The sequence below is a fragment of the Microchirus variegatus genome, assembly GCF_963457635.1.
Source record: "Microchirus variegatus genome assembly, chromosome: 11".
In the NCBI taxonomy this organism is placed as follows: domain Eukaryota; kingdom Metazoa; phylum Chordata; class Actinopteri; order Pleuronectiformes; family Soleidae; genus Microchirus; species Microchirus variegatus.
In genome coordinates, this window is record NC_139812.1 from 14,296,374 (window position 1) to 14,313,921 (window position 17,548).

Below are 17,548 nucleotides of genomic sequence, written 5' to 3' on the forward strand. Positions count from 1 at the left end.
GCTGCACTGTCTGGAGCGAGGAGGTGGGAGTGAAGAAGCTGTCCTCAGGGTGGGTGAGACATTTTCACACAGTTCACCGCAGAACATGGTGTTATACTGGAACAATGAAGTAGGTGTCCATTCACCAATATGTGATTTATTTTTGCATTAGCATGCTACTACTTTGCGGCTAACTTGGCGAACCCGTTTCCAAAGGTAAGCAAGCGAGGCTAATGTTAGCATTAGCATAGGGCTAACATAATAGCGTAGCTAAATGTTGTGACTGTCAGCCACGCCAATGTTTGTATTATGTTAGCCTTTACATTCCTTATCATGCATTACCATAACTAAAAAATCTTCTTCAGCTCCCACTATAGGAACATACTTCCTACGGGCACTGCACTAGTGAATTTAATACACAGAGATCCTTTTCTAAAGCAAATGTTGCAAAATTGGTTTAATCCCTCCACCCTATAATAACACAAATAGCTGCTCAGAGTGACAAAAAACACTCTATTGGTTGATTTGAAGTGTCATGCTATGGAAAATGGTCATTTATACAATAAGCAACACATGGGCTATGGTGCCTCAAAGCACATTTCCCAATCAGTGTATGCATACTTGTACATACTGTAAATATTTGCGTCAACTTTCTAATCAGTCCTTGCATCAAAGGTCAAAAAATGCCACCGTCTCATTGGTCCCAGAAAAAAGTCAACAAGTCCTCAGACTACCTCTCACCCCACGTTACATCACTGATCCAGCACGTTTATTGGTGAAATGTGAAGAAGAAAAACAGAGAGCAGAAAAGAGGCAACGGGTACTTTGGTATATCCGAGTATCGCGTGATTAGTGGTGATTTAAAGCTTTATTGACTTAGATTTCAAATACAACAAATGGCAGTGTGGGTTTTCATTTATAAAACAGTACTTTCAAATACAGTTGCTCCTTACATTTTGTGATGTATCTATTTGTCGGGTTGGTGTGTGTTGGATATGGCAATAAAATATATTAAGATTTGTACTTCCAATACATGTAAAGGGAAAGTGTCTGGTCATGTTTATGAGAGCCTGAGAAGAGAGACATTTTCTTTTGTCAGGGTCAGATGAGTGTTCGGTGTGCACAGTAGCCAGGGGAAGGAGACAAATGGTGTGTAGGTGCTTGGATCATTGGTTTCCACAAAGACGTGGAAGAACACCAGTTGGTGGGTCAGCTGACTGCTTTCCCCGAGGATTTTTTTTTCTTTTATTCAAAGACTCACTGAGTCGATTCTTGCAAACTTTGGACTAAAACTGTTTCAGCCCAAGCAAAGGAAAGTGGACACATGTTCAAGCTACAAGCATGGACATTTTGTAATGGTGCCATGATGTTCTACTGTACTTACAAAGTTCCACAGGAATCAACAGCAACAAAGAGCAGGAATAAACAAGCAAGAAAGGAAGGAAAAGCAGTTCCACTCAAAGCAAAGCAAGAAAAAAAAAAAAGAAAAGTGTGCGGTAAAACCAAATAACATGACTCTATTTGTCATTCTTATTCTTTGTCATTTTTGAACATGGAAGAGATTCCCATTCCAAATTTCCTGTGCAAGTCTAACTGGACAAATCAATCAGCTCGCAAGTCTCAGGAAGCATCAGAGAAAAAAAAGAGAAAGAGAGAGTCCATTTCATGGCTTCTATGATTATGACAGGATAAAAAGAAAAACCATAAGAAAACAAAAATTAAACCAAAACCTTCATCTAAATTACAGTTTGTCGTGTGCTATCTGGATGAATGTACAGTATATGCATGCTGTTCTGAGTGCTAGAAGAGCTTGGCCTTCTTTTTCATGTCGTTGCGTTTCCACAGGGGAAGCCTGTCAAACTCCTGGATCTCCATTCCAAAGATGTCAAAGAACGTTTCAGGTGCTAAGTGGCGCTAGAATTGAGAACAAAGGTGGAGAAAACAAAGGAGGGTGAGGGAGGAGGAGGGGGGGGATTGTAATAATCGTGGTTAGCACCAAAGCCATAAAGAAAGGGTCACTGCAAAAATGACAAAAAGCAATGGATACTGCACATTCCTCGCTACATTTTGTGTTGGTGTAACATGCCGTTTAATTCACACAAAGTAGAGAAATTCAGTATCAATTGCACACACAGACAAAACGGATACCTCCAGTCTGGTTCTGTCCACATCCCTGGGCAGTTTAGCTCTCCCTCTACTGGTTATCATGAGCATTTCATAGGGATACACCTTCAGAAGGAGACACTGGTCAGTGAACAGGTCTAACTCACAGGCTACAATCCAACTCAAAACGTATACGTGAGAAACAACTTTTATTTAAAAAAATCTCAAAAATTGGGACACTTTGGGTAATTCTGACCGTGACAACGGGAACACAGGGTGGGAGAAGAGATTATGTGAAAGTGAGAGTTTAATCGTTAGGGAAATGCAGGGTGCTACGGTGTACACTTGTGTTGAAACGTGCATTCGATTAGGTAAGGGTAATACATATGAGATGTGTAGCAGTCTGTATGTATGTTTAGTGTAATTCAATGCAAACTAAGAATAAAAAAAAAAAAGGAAAAGAAGAAGAACTGAGATCAAGAATGTAGGTCGAGTAAATCCGAATGGGGATGATTGTCCTGGAAAACTGACTTTTCTTTTCAACCTTTGTGAATAATTCAGCTTCTCTGCACAAGAATGACATGGCAGACAAAAACTAGAAGTTCTTTAAAAGGCCTCTGACCAACTCATATCTACACATTAACGTGTACACTACTTTATATACTACACTGTATATAGTGATATGAGTTGTTGGAATGACAGTCAGGGCTTTGGATTAGTCCACTGTATGCTGCATACAGTATCCAGCCACTGTAAGTCAAAGCAGATGAGCATGAAGAAGCCAGCATGCTAAGCACTAGAGTGACTCTGCAGCTCCTGAAGCAGCATGCTGAATCAGAAACTCAGCTAATGTGAGTCTTCCAGTATTTATTTATTTTTTCTTAGCTCCCTTTGTCACCAACATCCCCACACAATGAGTGAATTGTTAGTAGTGGTCTTATGTTTAAGGGTAAATTCCCTCTAAATTAGCTGCATTGTTAAGGTAAAAAGAAGTAAACAAAGAAGTAAACAACATGTGATACTGTATGGATTTTTTTGGGATTACTGTGTTGTCATGAGTGCAAAAAGAAGAAGATACTTGCTTTTGGTTCCAACATATTAGGCATAGATACTCCCCTGTCCATCCTTGCAAATGCTGCACGACCATCCTTTATGTGCTAAAGAATAGAACATACACACATGTAATATAGCGGAAGGGGGCTGCAGTGTTCATGGCATGAATTATGTCCACTAAAGACACACTTTTTATCGAATGGAGAAAGTAGCTTTGACAATATTCAGCTCGTCATTTACATGATTTCTGAATGTCTCTCGTTTTTTTTACATTTAGCTTGGGTCATAACACTGGTTAACAACACAGAACACAACATGAGGCGATGACTGTACATTGCATTTACAGAATACTGGTTCAGCTACTGGGCAGTGCATGTTTAGACACCTGGAATCACTGCACTGCATGCCCTGTAGTTGACATTCTATCAAACAGTAACACGAGCATGTAGCAGGAATGGGCGGTGTGCATTCAGGGCAAAGTATCTCTTGCAACCGACGAGCAAGCAAACGTACGATGCAAGGGGAGGAAGCATGCCAGTGTGAAAAAGCAAGATGAGAGACATACCTGAAACTCTGCAGGACAAACATGGGACAGAAAATGAGACTCACAGTTAATGGTTTTCCTGTCAAATCCCCACTTGCCAGGCTACTATGTACAACAATGCTGTCCCTGATGACACATTATGTGAATAATTATGTATTGTATTGTGTGTTTTCAAAGTGCACGTCAGTTTATGTGCATGTAGTGAGACATTTCTGATGTAAATGTTTCGTTGGGAGCGCTCACCTCTGCCTCCGCCATACATGTCACCGTAACTGTTGTACTGTGTGAAATCTGTCGACTGGGGCTGCCAAAACACAGACATCAACAATACATCAGTACATCAGTACATCAATACATAAGATAGCTTAAAACCAGCATGGACAATATTTGTGTTACTGGCACTGGTGCCACAATATACTATATTTACATCGACCATTGTTGAATATGAGTGTAAGTATGATTGTTTTCTCACCCGGTGAAGCCCGTTCCTTCCGTAGCCCGGCAAAGAGTTTGTTTTTGTTGGCGAAGTTGGTTCTGAAACATAAAGATTGTAAAAGTTAGAACACTTTACATTACAGTAATTTTGTAATAGAGAAGTGAAAATTATTTGGTAATACTGTCTTATTTCTACAGTAGTAAGTGAGAAATAGCTTGGTTATAACAATATAAAAAAACACATTTTAAACCTGTAAACTGGCTATTAACAGTTCTGATTCCCAAACCTTTAAATGTGAACTAACTAAATAACTAAATAACTAACTATACTATCATCTTCTCATTCATTGTTATTACCAAGTTGGAAATAATACCACCCCCATTAAAATAGAGAAAACATATTATTATTATTATGTTATTGTACTGTACTTGTGCTGTAATGTAATACCTCAACAAATTATTATGGTTTTAAATAGTGAAAATGCATGCTCACTCATACTTCCACATTTAATATTTAGTACTTCTGCATTCACTTCCTGTTGCAGGACTAATACAGGATTATCTTATCTTATCTCATCTCTTCTTATCTTATCATATATTTATTTATTCAAATGCAATACCATATATAATATGAAAAAAATGTAAAATAAGGTTCATATGTATTTATGTATTCAATGTAAATATGTTATGATTACTTTGTATATTTTTTCTTAAATTTATTCATATATATTTTAGGATTCTTTTATGAGTCTATTTGTCATTTATTACACCTCTACTTCTTCTATAGCTTTCTATTTAAATGAAGTTCAGGCCAGCACAGGCCTTTCGCATTAATAAAACATTTTGAATCTTTTTTCTTAACTTTTGCAAATCTGACTGAAAAAACCTGAACATTAGACAGATGCAAAGTCACCTTGAGGTGGTTTTATAGCACACGCGTCACGTTATTGTAAAACTGCTGACAACTCGTAGTTGCGTATTAGCTGATGTAGCTGCTCTGTACCTGCGTCACAGTTGTTCTGTTTGGAGTCGTAGCGCTGAGCAGAGAGGCTACGTGCGTGACGCTCCCTGATCTGCTCTTTTTCCATCTCCTCCTTCAAAATGAGCTTTCCCAAACCAGACTGAATCTACATACGCACACATACAGAGAGAAGCACGAGAAACACTATGAATACACAGCATTAATATCAGTTATGCAGTAACTGTCATACAAACAATGACAATGTGTATTTTATTTGACTGACCTTACTGAGATGTTCCTCCTGGAGTTGTTTTCTTTTCAAGGCCTCTTCTTCCTCATCTTCTCTGGATCGTCTCCTCCCCTCTGAGCATAAAGGTGCTGTAGACGACAAGCCCGAAATGTTACAGAAAAGACACACACACACACACACACACCCATAAAGTCACGCACACATTTCTCTTGCAGAAACCATGCTGTATGCATCCTCATTAAGTACAACCATGATGAAATGCTTTGTTTTTTTCCAATGTACAGAATGACAGAAAGCTGCAGCGGACTCTCTTGAGAGGTAGACACGGTCAAACGTGGACGATAGAACACAAATGTGAGACAGAGTTGACGAGACAGACAAACAGGGAGGCTATTTGGGAATCTTTGGCTTGACTAACATGACGGACGTTTACACTCCATCAGTCATGTCAAGATTTTAGCCGGATGTCAAATACATGGAATGACACAATGTAAGACAAGACAAACAAAGAAAAATCCAGTTTGAAGTCAGTCTCAGTTATCTCTGTCCAAGTCATTTGTGGCACTATTGTGTAAAGCGAGTGCACCTGTCATGTGCAGTAATAGAACGTGAAATGGTGCAACTGAGGTCACCTGAAGCAGGAAATCATGAAGATGCAACAGAAACCAAAAACGTAAAAAAACAAGTACTTTAACGCCTGAATAAAGGGGTGCACTTAAGCTTTTTTAAGGCAGAACACGAGCTGAGGTACGGTGTCTATTGTACCGATTGAAGGTAAGCAGTGCAAGCATATCCATCGTGAGCCTACTGTACCTAATAGAGTGAGAGAGTAGGGCCAACGGTCGCCCTCGCTCTGTGAGCTGTCATCCGAAGAAGGAGCGTGGGCTGCGGGGAAGGTGGCGGATCTGATGATGTCATCAGCCGACTTGCTTTCACGTGCTATGGCAGCTGTGTCTACGTTGGTAATCATTGGAACTGATCTATCAGTGTCGGGGCCGGAGTCTAAATCAACAGTTACAGAATCACAGAACCGTTAGATCCTCATGGCTCAGTGCTCACTTCATCTTAGTGCATCGACAAAGCAAAACATGTCTTTTTAAACTCGTCAACAACTGCCACAAGTGTCCTCAGTGTTTTAAGGACGCAAGCAAGGTTACAACCAACTCTAACCCAGCTGGTGTGCTCAGATTTCCCCACTCCATTGGCTTATTTTGTCAGATCCACTTTAAAGTGAGACTGCGTGATTTCTAAAAACAGACAAAACACATTCTTACTCTTACAAATGAAAAGTCGCGTTCAGAAGGACTTTCCGAACAGACTTTCTTGCAACCATCAGGAGAAGTATGGCACTCAAGGTAAAAAATAGACATCGGTGAGGGTGATACAAAAGTGGAAGTGACGTCTCGCCTTACATCTCAGTCTTCCTTTCCAGAAAAGATCTAATATTTCCTTAATTTGATACCGGCTTGACTGCAATAGACTAAAGCTTCTGAAGCTGAGGCCGACTACCGGACAGTAGAATCTATCGTTTCAGTGTGCGGTCGTGACTGTTTCCTGCTGACAAAGGCTGAGGCTGATCGAGCACAAGAGGAAGCAACATGCATATTGCGAATAATCCTGGGATCTCGTCTCGGCTGCCCTTGACTCGGCTTTCACTATGTTGATGATACTGCACACGCATTATTACACACATGCATGTGGAAGCTGTACGGCCACTATAAAGCCTTTAGAGGTCACAGTGGATTATACTGATAATTGCCCAGTTGACCCTCAAAATTATACTTTGAGATGCCCAGGTATGCCTTGACTTCTTAAATATGTGTTTGAAATAACACTTCTTCAGTCAGGAAGGAGTGCAGAAAGGTAAAGACGTCCAGGCAGAGTGCAGCAAAATGCAAGAGAGGTACTTTCAGCGTAGGAAAGACAGGCAGCACAAAATCACGAGACAGGACAGGTACTTCATTTAAGATTTGGTCCATTTTCCTTATTGGTATGGACAGATAACGGCTGAATTGCATGAAGATTTCTCATTATTATTATTGACTTGAATGTTCTTGCAAAAAACAAATGATTTAAGAAAGGGCTCACTGCAACATCACTCTATGGGCAAAGTGCAGAGTTAAACACGCGTTCAGTCCCGTTCAGACAGAGAAGGATTGGAGACAGACTTCAAACGCTGCTCAAACACTGACACTGGGAAGGGGGGGTGACAACATGGTTAGATGATTAACACAGTTTTGAATGATTAAAGACAGCATTTTCAGAATAGAGCTCAACCCAGTACCAAGTAATTCTCACACCCACAATTCATGCACCCTCTCACTGATTCCCACACTACTCCTGACAATACTTAAATATCGGTGACCAGTCTTTATTACAACTATTTATCCAACTATAATGTTTAATTGCTGTTGTGGAAATCCTCTGCTGCTGTTGCTGCTGGTGAAGAATGAAATAGAGACGTCTGCTGGCCAACAAGGTTTTATTTTCTTTCAAAGAAAAGGTCAATCCACACACGAGTAGTCGAAGATGAAGAAAGACCCAGAGCATGGCGATAGCTAAACTTTTAAAGCTTAGGAACACCCCTCTCACATCCCTTTGTCTGTTGCAGGGGTCTGCCCCTCCAGGCCGTGCTTTCAAACCCCTTTGTCTATCCTACCGGTATCAGGGCTGACCCCCCAGAACTATCCTGCAGGATGTTTTTTTTGTGAATTTAGGTGCAAAGTTGAGTCTAGACATCCTAATTTGAATACACTAACGGATCTTGCGTTAGGAATGGGGTGTTGGGCAGCTCTAGCTCTGAGACAAAGAAATTGAATTTGCCATTAAACTGCCTGTTTAGACTTTAACTGCTTGTTAAGAACGTCCAATGCACTCTCAAATACAGTAAATAGCATTTTTAGGGGCTTAATGTGCAATGTACACTTGTATAAAGGAGTGTTTGTTGGTAATCACGTGACCTCGAGTTTGAATCTAAAGCAGGAATCACACACCGACATACTTCGGTTCTGTTTTACTGTAAAATATAGTAAAAATACAAATACATTTAAATAAAGATGAACGTTACCATGTTGTTTGTAGATGGGCGGTTTCCTGTAGATGTTGCTCCCCTGATCTGAAAGCATTAAAATACAGAGAAAATAGACATTTACTCAGTAGATGATGTCAGCTGTTATAGACATCATTAATCTGTTCTTTAATCTGAGCACCGCTGGGATTACACTTAATGGTACCCTTTTTTTTCCTGTAAAGGATCTGTACAGTTGTGAAAGACAAGGGGGGGGAAGCAAAAGCTGATCCTAATTGAATTATAGTAAGTAGGAAAGGAAGGAAGAAAGGAATAAGAAGGAACAAGAAAGAAAGAAAGGGAAAGAGCAGTGACAGGGTGCGCTCCAGCTCCTACCTGGGAGGTGGAAATGTTTAGGGGTCAGAGAGAGAGGCGGGGTGACCGGCCGGCTGTCGGGCCTGAGCGGGAGAGGGGAGCTCCGGCCACTCGGCGGGTCGGTGCCTCCAGTGAGAACAACCAAGAACAGAACATAAGCAGGAATACTAAAGGGGAACCACAGTATGATTGTTGTAAACACACAGGGACTGACGGGGACCAGCCGATGATGTCATTTTGAGCGAATGGTGACACATTCTGGTTGGTTCTGATAATGGAGCTGTGCAACTATTTGTGAAGATGAAGGCGCAAAAGCGGATCAAGGCAGCAGAGGTAAAAATAGACAGATTAAATGCTTCAGAGATGTGTGTTTGTAATGAAGTATAAAGACAGTGTTAGACTATTGTATAACATCAGCTCACAGGGTTATAATGAAAGTTAAGAAGTGAATACTTCAAGGCGAGCAAAGGCAAACTCATTTTAGCTTTGTCTTTTGTGTCTTACAGTTTACCAGAGTCTTAAGTTAGTCATCCAACATTCAGGGGGCTATTATATATTATATTTGGATTACGAGCATGCAAAGCTGGACAAACATAGAGCCTGTCAGTAACTTTGGTTTGTCTACATGGATTTGATTATTCAGGTTCTAGAAGAATGAAAAATGGCAATGGACCGAGAACAGCAGATGTGGCATTGAGGGGTGGTGGTGGTGGTGGTGGTGGCATCCCAGGTGAAGATGGTGATAATGTGTTGCCTTTGGGGTGGCTAGCAAACAATTGAGTGGGGCCCTTACCTTGGCTATGGGGGAGGAAGTGGTGTCTGAAAGGGGAGGTAGGGCGAGAGTCACTATTTCTGGAGCCCACACTGTTACTGCACAGGGAGGAGCAGAGCTTCTGCATGCCTGTCAGAGCCTCTGCAGTAAGGGAGGGTTCGGGACAGGGGACAAAACCCCCAGGACCAGGCAGCAGAGGTGGACATTGTGGGGGAGGAGATAGAGGGTGAGAAGGTGAGGGACATAAGAAATCAAATGTCGAAAAAGTGAAAATAAAAGACACCTCAGGTGAGATGTTAGGCGTGTCCAAGATCAACACAAAGACCCAGGGAGGAGTTTTACATTTTAAAATCAAATCTTGTGATGGAAAGAAAAGCAAACACATGAGATATTGTGTCGTGAAAGGTGCACAATTGATTTTAGCCAAAGCATTACACAAAAACTAATAAACTGCAAAACGTGGGAAAAGGGTGAAAAATTGTTAGCTCACTTTGCATCTTGCAAATTGATGAAAATAAGAATTTAATTCATATTCGTGAAAGCATTCTTACATTACAGAGTTTTTTACAACACACACACACATGCACACATTTAAATACTCACCTGGCCTGTGAAAATGTTGTGGCGACCGTGACAAGGTTGGGGTGTATCCATGGCGACTATAAACTGGTGATATAGAGCCCTGACTGGTGGACCTTTGGAGGACACGTTCCCTTCTATCGTATGAAACCTGACACACACACACACACACTGTATTTATTGCATATAGGGAACAGTGAAATTGAAAAAAAAATTATATATATATATATGTGCACTCACCTCAGTGGGTGGGGTGGGCGACATGTTTCTTGAGGACTAAAATGAATCAGAGAAGTCTGAATTACCACCTTTTCAATATCGCAACACAATCTAAGATACATCCAGACATTAATATTATAATATCATGGCGTTATAACAGTAATAACTGTAAAAACACCACTCTCTGCCAGAGCTGAGCTTGGCTCCCCTACATTTTTTGACAAATACCACACACACTGCATAGTTTCTACTGTAATTTAGGGTCATTTATCACCATCAGCTGATGTATCTCACCTTGTCATCAGGCAAAGGGGAACGCTCCCTCCTGGCAGTGTGGAGCTGTAAGAGACACTGAAGCTCAGTACGGCATGAAGGTATTTCGATTAAAAAAAAAACAACAAAAAAAAACATCACACATCTCTAAGGACTCCTTTGAGTTTATTAGTTTTCTATTTTCTTGTTTTATTGTCCTGCTAATGGCAGTCATGTGCCACAGCAAAACAGAGGATTAGTGATGAGGTGTGCATGCAAAAAAAAAAAGGGAAGCATGCCGTTTTACCTCTCCCACACTCTCTTGTCTCTCCTCTCTCTCATCCAGCGAGGTGGAGTACATAGGTTCATAGGTAATAAGATCAGGACGCTCAATGTCATAAATGGCTTTGACTTTTGGAATAGCAGCTAGGTCTCTGTAATCAAGGATCTCATTGTCTACTTTTGCCTAGGGAGACAAATAAAGACAAACATGTACACGTCGGCAGGAGCACAGGGGTTTTTACTATTGTTATACTTCAGAACAACTCTGATATTCTCTGTCTGTGAGTCATAACTTACATAGATCGTATGACCTGGTGAGCCAGGTATGCTTGAACCAGGTCTGGAACAAATGCTCTCGGATGACGACCGCGTCGGCTGTGAGAAGAGAACAACACAAGTGGCTGTTAGTCATAACTTCATCTGTCAGGCAGTCAGTCTCCCATGATCCACAGTAGATCTCTGCCAAGTGCTTAACACCCGTTATTGCTCCAAAAACACATCACATCATTTGGCCGTTATACTTTAATGAGCAATGGAAAGGGATTTTCTGTGTTTACGCTTTATGAACTACATGAAGTACCATGTCTCCTCATGATTCGGTCATTCATTCGCATATTGGCAAAGTGAATGAACGCGTTAGCGCCGTGACTTTGTGTGCTTAATGCTTGTTTATGGTAGGAAATGAAGAGTTTGGATGGCAGCAGCGGCTTTTGAATGTAGTGTGATTAAATGAGCGCTTCGCCTACAGGGTAAATGGGTTATTTAGAAAAGGTAAATTAGTCACCTTTGAAATCATGTCTGCTACTTCAAATGTCTGTGTTTCATGCACCTTTGATTAAAGGGGACTTATTACACCCTATTTATACAAGTTAAACTAGTTCCCTGGTGTCCTAATGAACATGTCTGTGACATGCTTTGGTCAAAATACCATAAGGATGAAGCACCACAGCAGTTCAATCACCCTGCCAAAACAGCCCTGTTCAGAACGCTCTGTTTAGTAGTATCTCTTTAGGTCCACCTTAAAAAAAAGTAAAACGAAACTTAAGGGACAGGAAATTACATCAGCCACAGAGGCTACTGGAAGCTAACAGCAGTTAGCATTTGAAAAAGTGATCATTTGCAGGATCTAGCAGGCACATTGCCGTCATCGATTACATGTATCCACTGGACAGATAAATCCTCTGAGGCTGGAAGTGTGTGTAGGACTCTGTGCTGCACTGTGGAACCAAGAATGGAACTTATCGCGGACTTCCGGTTTCGGATGTCGTTGCCCTCGCCTGCACTCTCTCGTGTTTTACGGACAAAACGGAGCTCCACGAGACAACAATTCCAGGAATTTAGCGCATTGTGACGTCCTAGTGAGCGCAGAAGTCAACATCGCGTGTTTTAACTCCTGTACTTAGACTGAGGAGGACCACAAAAACATGAGTGAGTCATCTTTTTTCACACTTTGTCGTCTGATAGGGCCTCCAGAGTCCTAAATATAAGGATTTAAATGATTAGAAAGTTGATTTTGCATAATATGTCCCCTTTAATGTGTAAGAAAAAAAACAAAAAAAAAAACGAGACGAGATGGCTCTGCATGACACACAGAGGGCACTACAGGCTGTCTCCAGAAGATGGCAGCATACAGTGCATTGTGTCCTATGTACAGAATTATGGTGAAACACAGGATGATGCCATCTCATAGCCAATAGCGAATACAGTACCTGCCTTTCTGTTTTTTGAAGGAATAAGAGGGACGGAGGCAATAGCTGTGGAGGAAGGGAGAGGGGGGTTCACAGGACATCACACAGGGGTTTGTGCCTCTGCAGCCTGACTCACAGTTCTCATGTACATCAGTGCCAACACATACACGTGATGAACGAGTAGTTAAACACACATACACATGGAAAGGTGCACGCTCACACACTACCACCTCAACTAAATATGCCAGTATTTTAAACCGAGTAAGTAAAGGTTTTTTTTTCCAAGTGAAACACTGTTCAGTCAAGACAAAGACAACCAAATTCCTACCCGCTCCCTGTGTCTCTCCTCTGATCTCATAGTGTTCTTGCAGCCTGGATGCCAAACTGTCGATCCTGGGGACCAGAGGAAACATTTAAATGGGAATTAATTTACATATTGTTATAATTTATATGTTTGAATTAAATTCATTCTACAAAGGAATTAATGTGTTTGGTAACACTTGACACTACAGTACAATGTGTAACATAGACATATATTATTTTATTTCAAATGTAATTCCCAGCTTGTTAAAAACAATGGTAGTATAAGGAGATAATATTTTTACTATAGTATAAGATTATCTCCAAAATAATATCTAGGTAATAGAGCCTTTGGTATTACCATGCTATTTGTGAGTTCTATAGAAATAAGGTAGTATTACTTATTGTACTTATACTTGGTGTACTTGTATTGTTATGTTATGTAATGTCGCTAAATGTACAAGGGATTGTAACTAAAATAGTGACTATTTTAAAAATCAGTCAAATCACAAATACTTGGGACTGTTATATCTTTAAGAATGTATATACAATTGATATATTATGTATGTAATTCCATTTTTATATTTTCAATGATTGGGTTTTCTTCAAATTATACATTTTTAATGTTTCCGGCAGTTAGATTTAATGTTGTTTTTATTTAAAGCACATTGAGTAGCCCTTGTGTATGAAATGTGCTATACAAATATTATAGCATTGTTGTTCTCTATTAACTATTGACAATATTTGGGATTTTACTGTTCAATTTAACTTTATATTGTAAAGTTTCTGCCTCTTGGTCTATGACCACAAACAAAGAAGACTTAAAAGATTACATTTGCAATAAATCCTGACAATAAGCAGGAAGTCAAACTTTTCTTTGACATTAAAAGACAATATTAGACAGAACAACCTTCACATAAAGGGATCATTTATTTGAGCATGTGGATCATGTGCCGTTTTCTTTGCAGTCACAAAATCTAAGCTGACTCAATACCCATGAAAGGGATTGCAGTGCTCTCATGAACGCACAACAGGAATGACACTGCTTTAGAAGAACGGTGTCGCTCTCTCTAGATAAGGTTCAAAGACAGAGAAGGAGGATTAAAGCTGCTCTGTTAACGTGCAGTGGTGCAGCACTCTTTTCAGAAAGAAAAATGTCATATTTGGTGAATGCACAACCTTGAACCAAGACTAAGTTGAAGTTTGAAGCCATGAGGTTGTTAATACTCTGTTACCACACATGTTGGTTAACTCACCTTGCAGATACATCTCTTCTCCTTCTGTGAACATCTGATTGCACCTGCTGCATCTCGCACAGCTGGGGTGGTAGTGCTTATCTCCTGCCTGGGAAAACACAGCGCACCACAAAAGAGGCTTGACATCACAGGGAAATGAAGACCAGTATAACACCTGCAGTGCAGCGAGTGAGAGGCGGTGCTGTGACATGCACAAAATAAACCCAGCCGCTCGCACATTTCTGTCCTCTAACGCCCCAAACTCTGTAGCGCGTAGGGGACAGTTTCATCACATCTGGTGTACTGGTGATGTAACAGCTCCTTTAAGAAGAACTGCTGATGAAACAGTGCCACTGGGGTAGATGTGATTGAAAACGTTTCACTGAAAATGCGCCATAGGTTCCTGGAAAGTCCATGAAAAATCCATAAACGTTTAAATAATTGAATGTATTTCAGTCAAATACTAAAATTGCAGGTATTGGATGTGATCACCATGACAGTGGCCATGTTTGACACAGTCAACCTGCTTTCAAATATCTGAGAGTTCCCCCTTTATAATAACCTGCATAATGTGATTCAGTGAAATGATCACACGGTTACAGCCGCTCCGTTCCCATCTACACCGATGTAGCAATTTGCATGCAGAGTGCTCCATTATAACGTCCGTATGACTTTGACCAGGAATGAAAAAACACCAAAATGAAACTTAGCCTCCTGTACTGTATCAGAACCCTCTGTAGCATTCCAAACAGGCAAGTGGCCACTCAGAGATACGGAGCGACTGACTAATATTTGCATTTTACCTTTTACTGTACATCGACAGAGCGGCTACAGCCAGCACTTTACAGCACGCCCTCACCAATAATCCTTTCGTGTGCGGTGTTAAACTGAATTTTACTCTCAGGGATAATAAAGGCACTTAAGCTATATATGCGTGGTCTACCATTACACCCCATATGTCTCTCTGCCTTTAATGGTTTCTTTTATTAACCACACATTAATTAGGAAATCACATTGCGACTGGACGAGCATATACCTCATATGAAAAATAGACAGCGTCTTCCTGATACCTTGGTGAAGAATATAGTGGCCACCAGGGAGCGACTACACTCTTAGAAATAATGGTTCTAAAAGGGTCCTTCTACCATTTGCTTTCCCGAAGAAATGGTTTTTCAAAGGGGTCTTGGTGGAACCCTCCAAAAGGGTTCCAGGGGGAACCTTTATAAAAAGGTTCTACCTGGAGCCAAAAAGGGTTCTCCTATGAGGACAAGCCGAAGAACCTTATATGGTTCAACTTAGCACTTTTATTTCTAAGAGTGTACACAAATGGAAGTTTGTAGGAAAATGAGTCTAATTCTTACTTGATTTAGAAATTCCAGTTGACATTTTCTGGAGGAGTTAATGCTTTCAGGTTTTCTTCAGTAGAGCACAGTGTCAACTAAATTATGTCCCCATTCATTTTCTATTGCCTTATCCTCCACATAAGGGTTACGGGGTGCGCTGGTAGATTGCGGACCCCACAGGGTTTTCTCCAGGTTCTTTGTTTTCCCATAAATGATGGTCACAGGGTTGAATCCTTGTTGCATGACCGGCTAAATCCTGATTGTTTAGGCTTCATAGCAGGAGTTCAGATTCTTATGGGTGATGTCACCACCAGTCACCACTTGTGGACGATATGCATTGGCTGCATAGAATTCTTGGGTCAGTGATCAGACAGGCAGATGAGGCTGTGGCCTCACTGATCCACTGGCAAAAGCTCACGAACGAGATGCCGAGGCATTTTCCTATTGTCATAAAGTCCTGCCTTAGTGGTGGATTACTGTAAACCTGGCTGGTTGGCTGGCAGTGACATTTTCATACAGAACTCAGTATCTGATTGGAACACTGTCTGCAGGACAGACATGCTAAAACTCTGCTGAAATAGTTGGCAGTGTTCAACATAAACTGAGCTCAGTTAATAAACTTTTCATAACAGCAGCGCGACACACAGCTTTAATTAATAAGGATCATGTAAAGTCGTATCTTGTGTTTTATGTAACAATTATGTAAGTTGTGGCAAAGCACGCTTGCTTGAGCATGTACATGCATGTGTTCTAGGGTCAGAGTCCTAAAAACTGAGCTGTGTCTTTTAGCTGAATACAGTCAGATCAAGAGTCTATTTGGCTCAGTGCTGAAGAGATTACACCATTTCACTCCTACTGTAGGCAACATCGTCTGTCAAAATAGGAAGCAGAATGCAGATGGCACAACTGCATGGCACAATTCTTAACTGTGAATTCCTTCCTCAAATTGTGAATATACACTACGGTTCAAAAGTTTGGGGTCACTAAAGGAAGGAAGGAAGGAAGGAAGGAAAAGCTTTTTTTTCAATGAATATAACATTAAATGAATCAGATATACACTCTATACATTGTTAATGTGGTAAACGACTATTCTAGCTGCAAACGTCTGGTTTTTAATGGAATATATACATATATGTATAGAGGCCCATTTCCAGCAACCATCTCTCCAGTGTTCTAATGGTACATTGTGTTTGCTAATCACGTTAGAAGGCTATTGGATGATTAGAAAACCCTTGAAAACCCTTGTGCAATTATGTTAGCGCAGCTGAAAACAGTTTTGGTGTTTCTTTTCAATGTCTTGACTATATTTTCTATTCCTTTTGCAACTCTTTTGAAGAAGTGTGTTTTAATGAAAAACACAACAAAAAATGTATAGGTGACCCCAAACATTTGAACGGTAGTGTACATGCAAAAGGCATTGAGTCAGTAGCAACTAATGTCTTCAAGAAATCTACAAGTCTAATTGCTACTGATCCAATGGCATTTGAAGAACTATGACCTGGATGAATCAGAATCTCTGAACGTGTAGTATTTGTGTCTGTCAAACTTACCGTAGGCAGGAATGATATGAAATCCATGTGCATTATTAATAATATTAATTAGAGAAGCATATTATAAATGCCACATCTCATAGCCAGCTGCGCAGAGAGGCATCAGCCTGAGCTAAACAGCAGTTGAGATACATGATGTGTGTCTCTTTCTTACCTCGAGCACCTTCCCTGTGATGAACTGATGACACGCTTCACACTGCACTCCAAAATGGAGCTGGTAGTCCCTCTCACAGTAGGGGGCGCCATCCCTGAGAGGAGAGAGGGGGACGTGACACTGAAATGAAGTAGTTTGTGAACAATGTGTGTAGCCTGTAATTACAGAGGATGTGAGCAGCTTACTTGCTAATGTACTCCCCGGTAAGCACTTTGCTGCACGCCTTGCACTTAAAGCAGCCCAGATGCCACTGTCGGTCCAACGCTAGAAGAGCTTGTCCGTTCTTAATGTCTCGACCACATCCTGCACAGTCTGTGAAAAGTGAGAATAGTAAATATTCTTGCTACAAAAGATACATGAAAATATCATCAAAGAGCCAATTCACTGAATTAATCCTTACTTAAAGCTTCATCTCGTGTAAAACTGCAGCGATTAATGGACTCAAAATAACAACCATAGGGTCTGCA

The 17,548-nt window shown here is 40.7% G+C and overlaps 1 protein-coding gene across 1 annotated transcript in view; it reads right to left on the bottom strand.

Moving 5' to 3' along the window:
• Positions 1-889: 889 nt before the first annotated feature.
• LOC310934111 (actin-binding LIM protein 1-like) overlaps positions 890-17,548 on the bottom strand; it is a 22,008-nt gene continuing 5,349 nt past the window's right edge. Inside the window, 22 exon segments of the mRNA XM_083897757.1 lie at positions 890-1,893; positions 2,128-2,240; positions 3,161-3,239; positions 3,701-3,708; positions 3,923-3,983; positions 4,152-4,213; positions 5,118-5,241; positions 5,359-5,453; positions 6,139-6,279; positions 8,393-8,440; positions 8,729-8,833; positions 9,501-9,620; positions 10,083-10,209; positions 10,572-10,616; positions 10,772-10,815; positions 10,818-10,995; positions 11,109-11,186; positions 12,521-12,565; positions 12,828-12,892; positions 14,056-14,143; positions 17,082-17,175; positions 17,267-17,393. Of these exon segments, the coding sequence (XP_083753883.1) occupies positions 1,780-1,893; positions 2,128-2,240; positions 3,161-3,239; positions 3,701-3,708; positions 3,923-3,983; positions 4,152-4,213; positions 5,118-5,241; positions 5,359-5,453; positions 6,139-6,279; positions 8,393-8,440; positions 8,729-8,833; positions 9,501-9,620; positions 10,083-10,209; positions 10,572-10,616; positions 10,772-10,815; positions 10,818-10,995; positions 11,109-11,186; positions 12,521-12,565; positions 12,828-12,892; positions 14,056-14,143; positions 17,082-17,175; positions 17,267-17,393 (1,961 nt within the window). The 3' untranslated portion in view covers positions 890-1,779.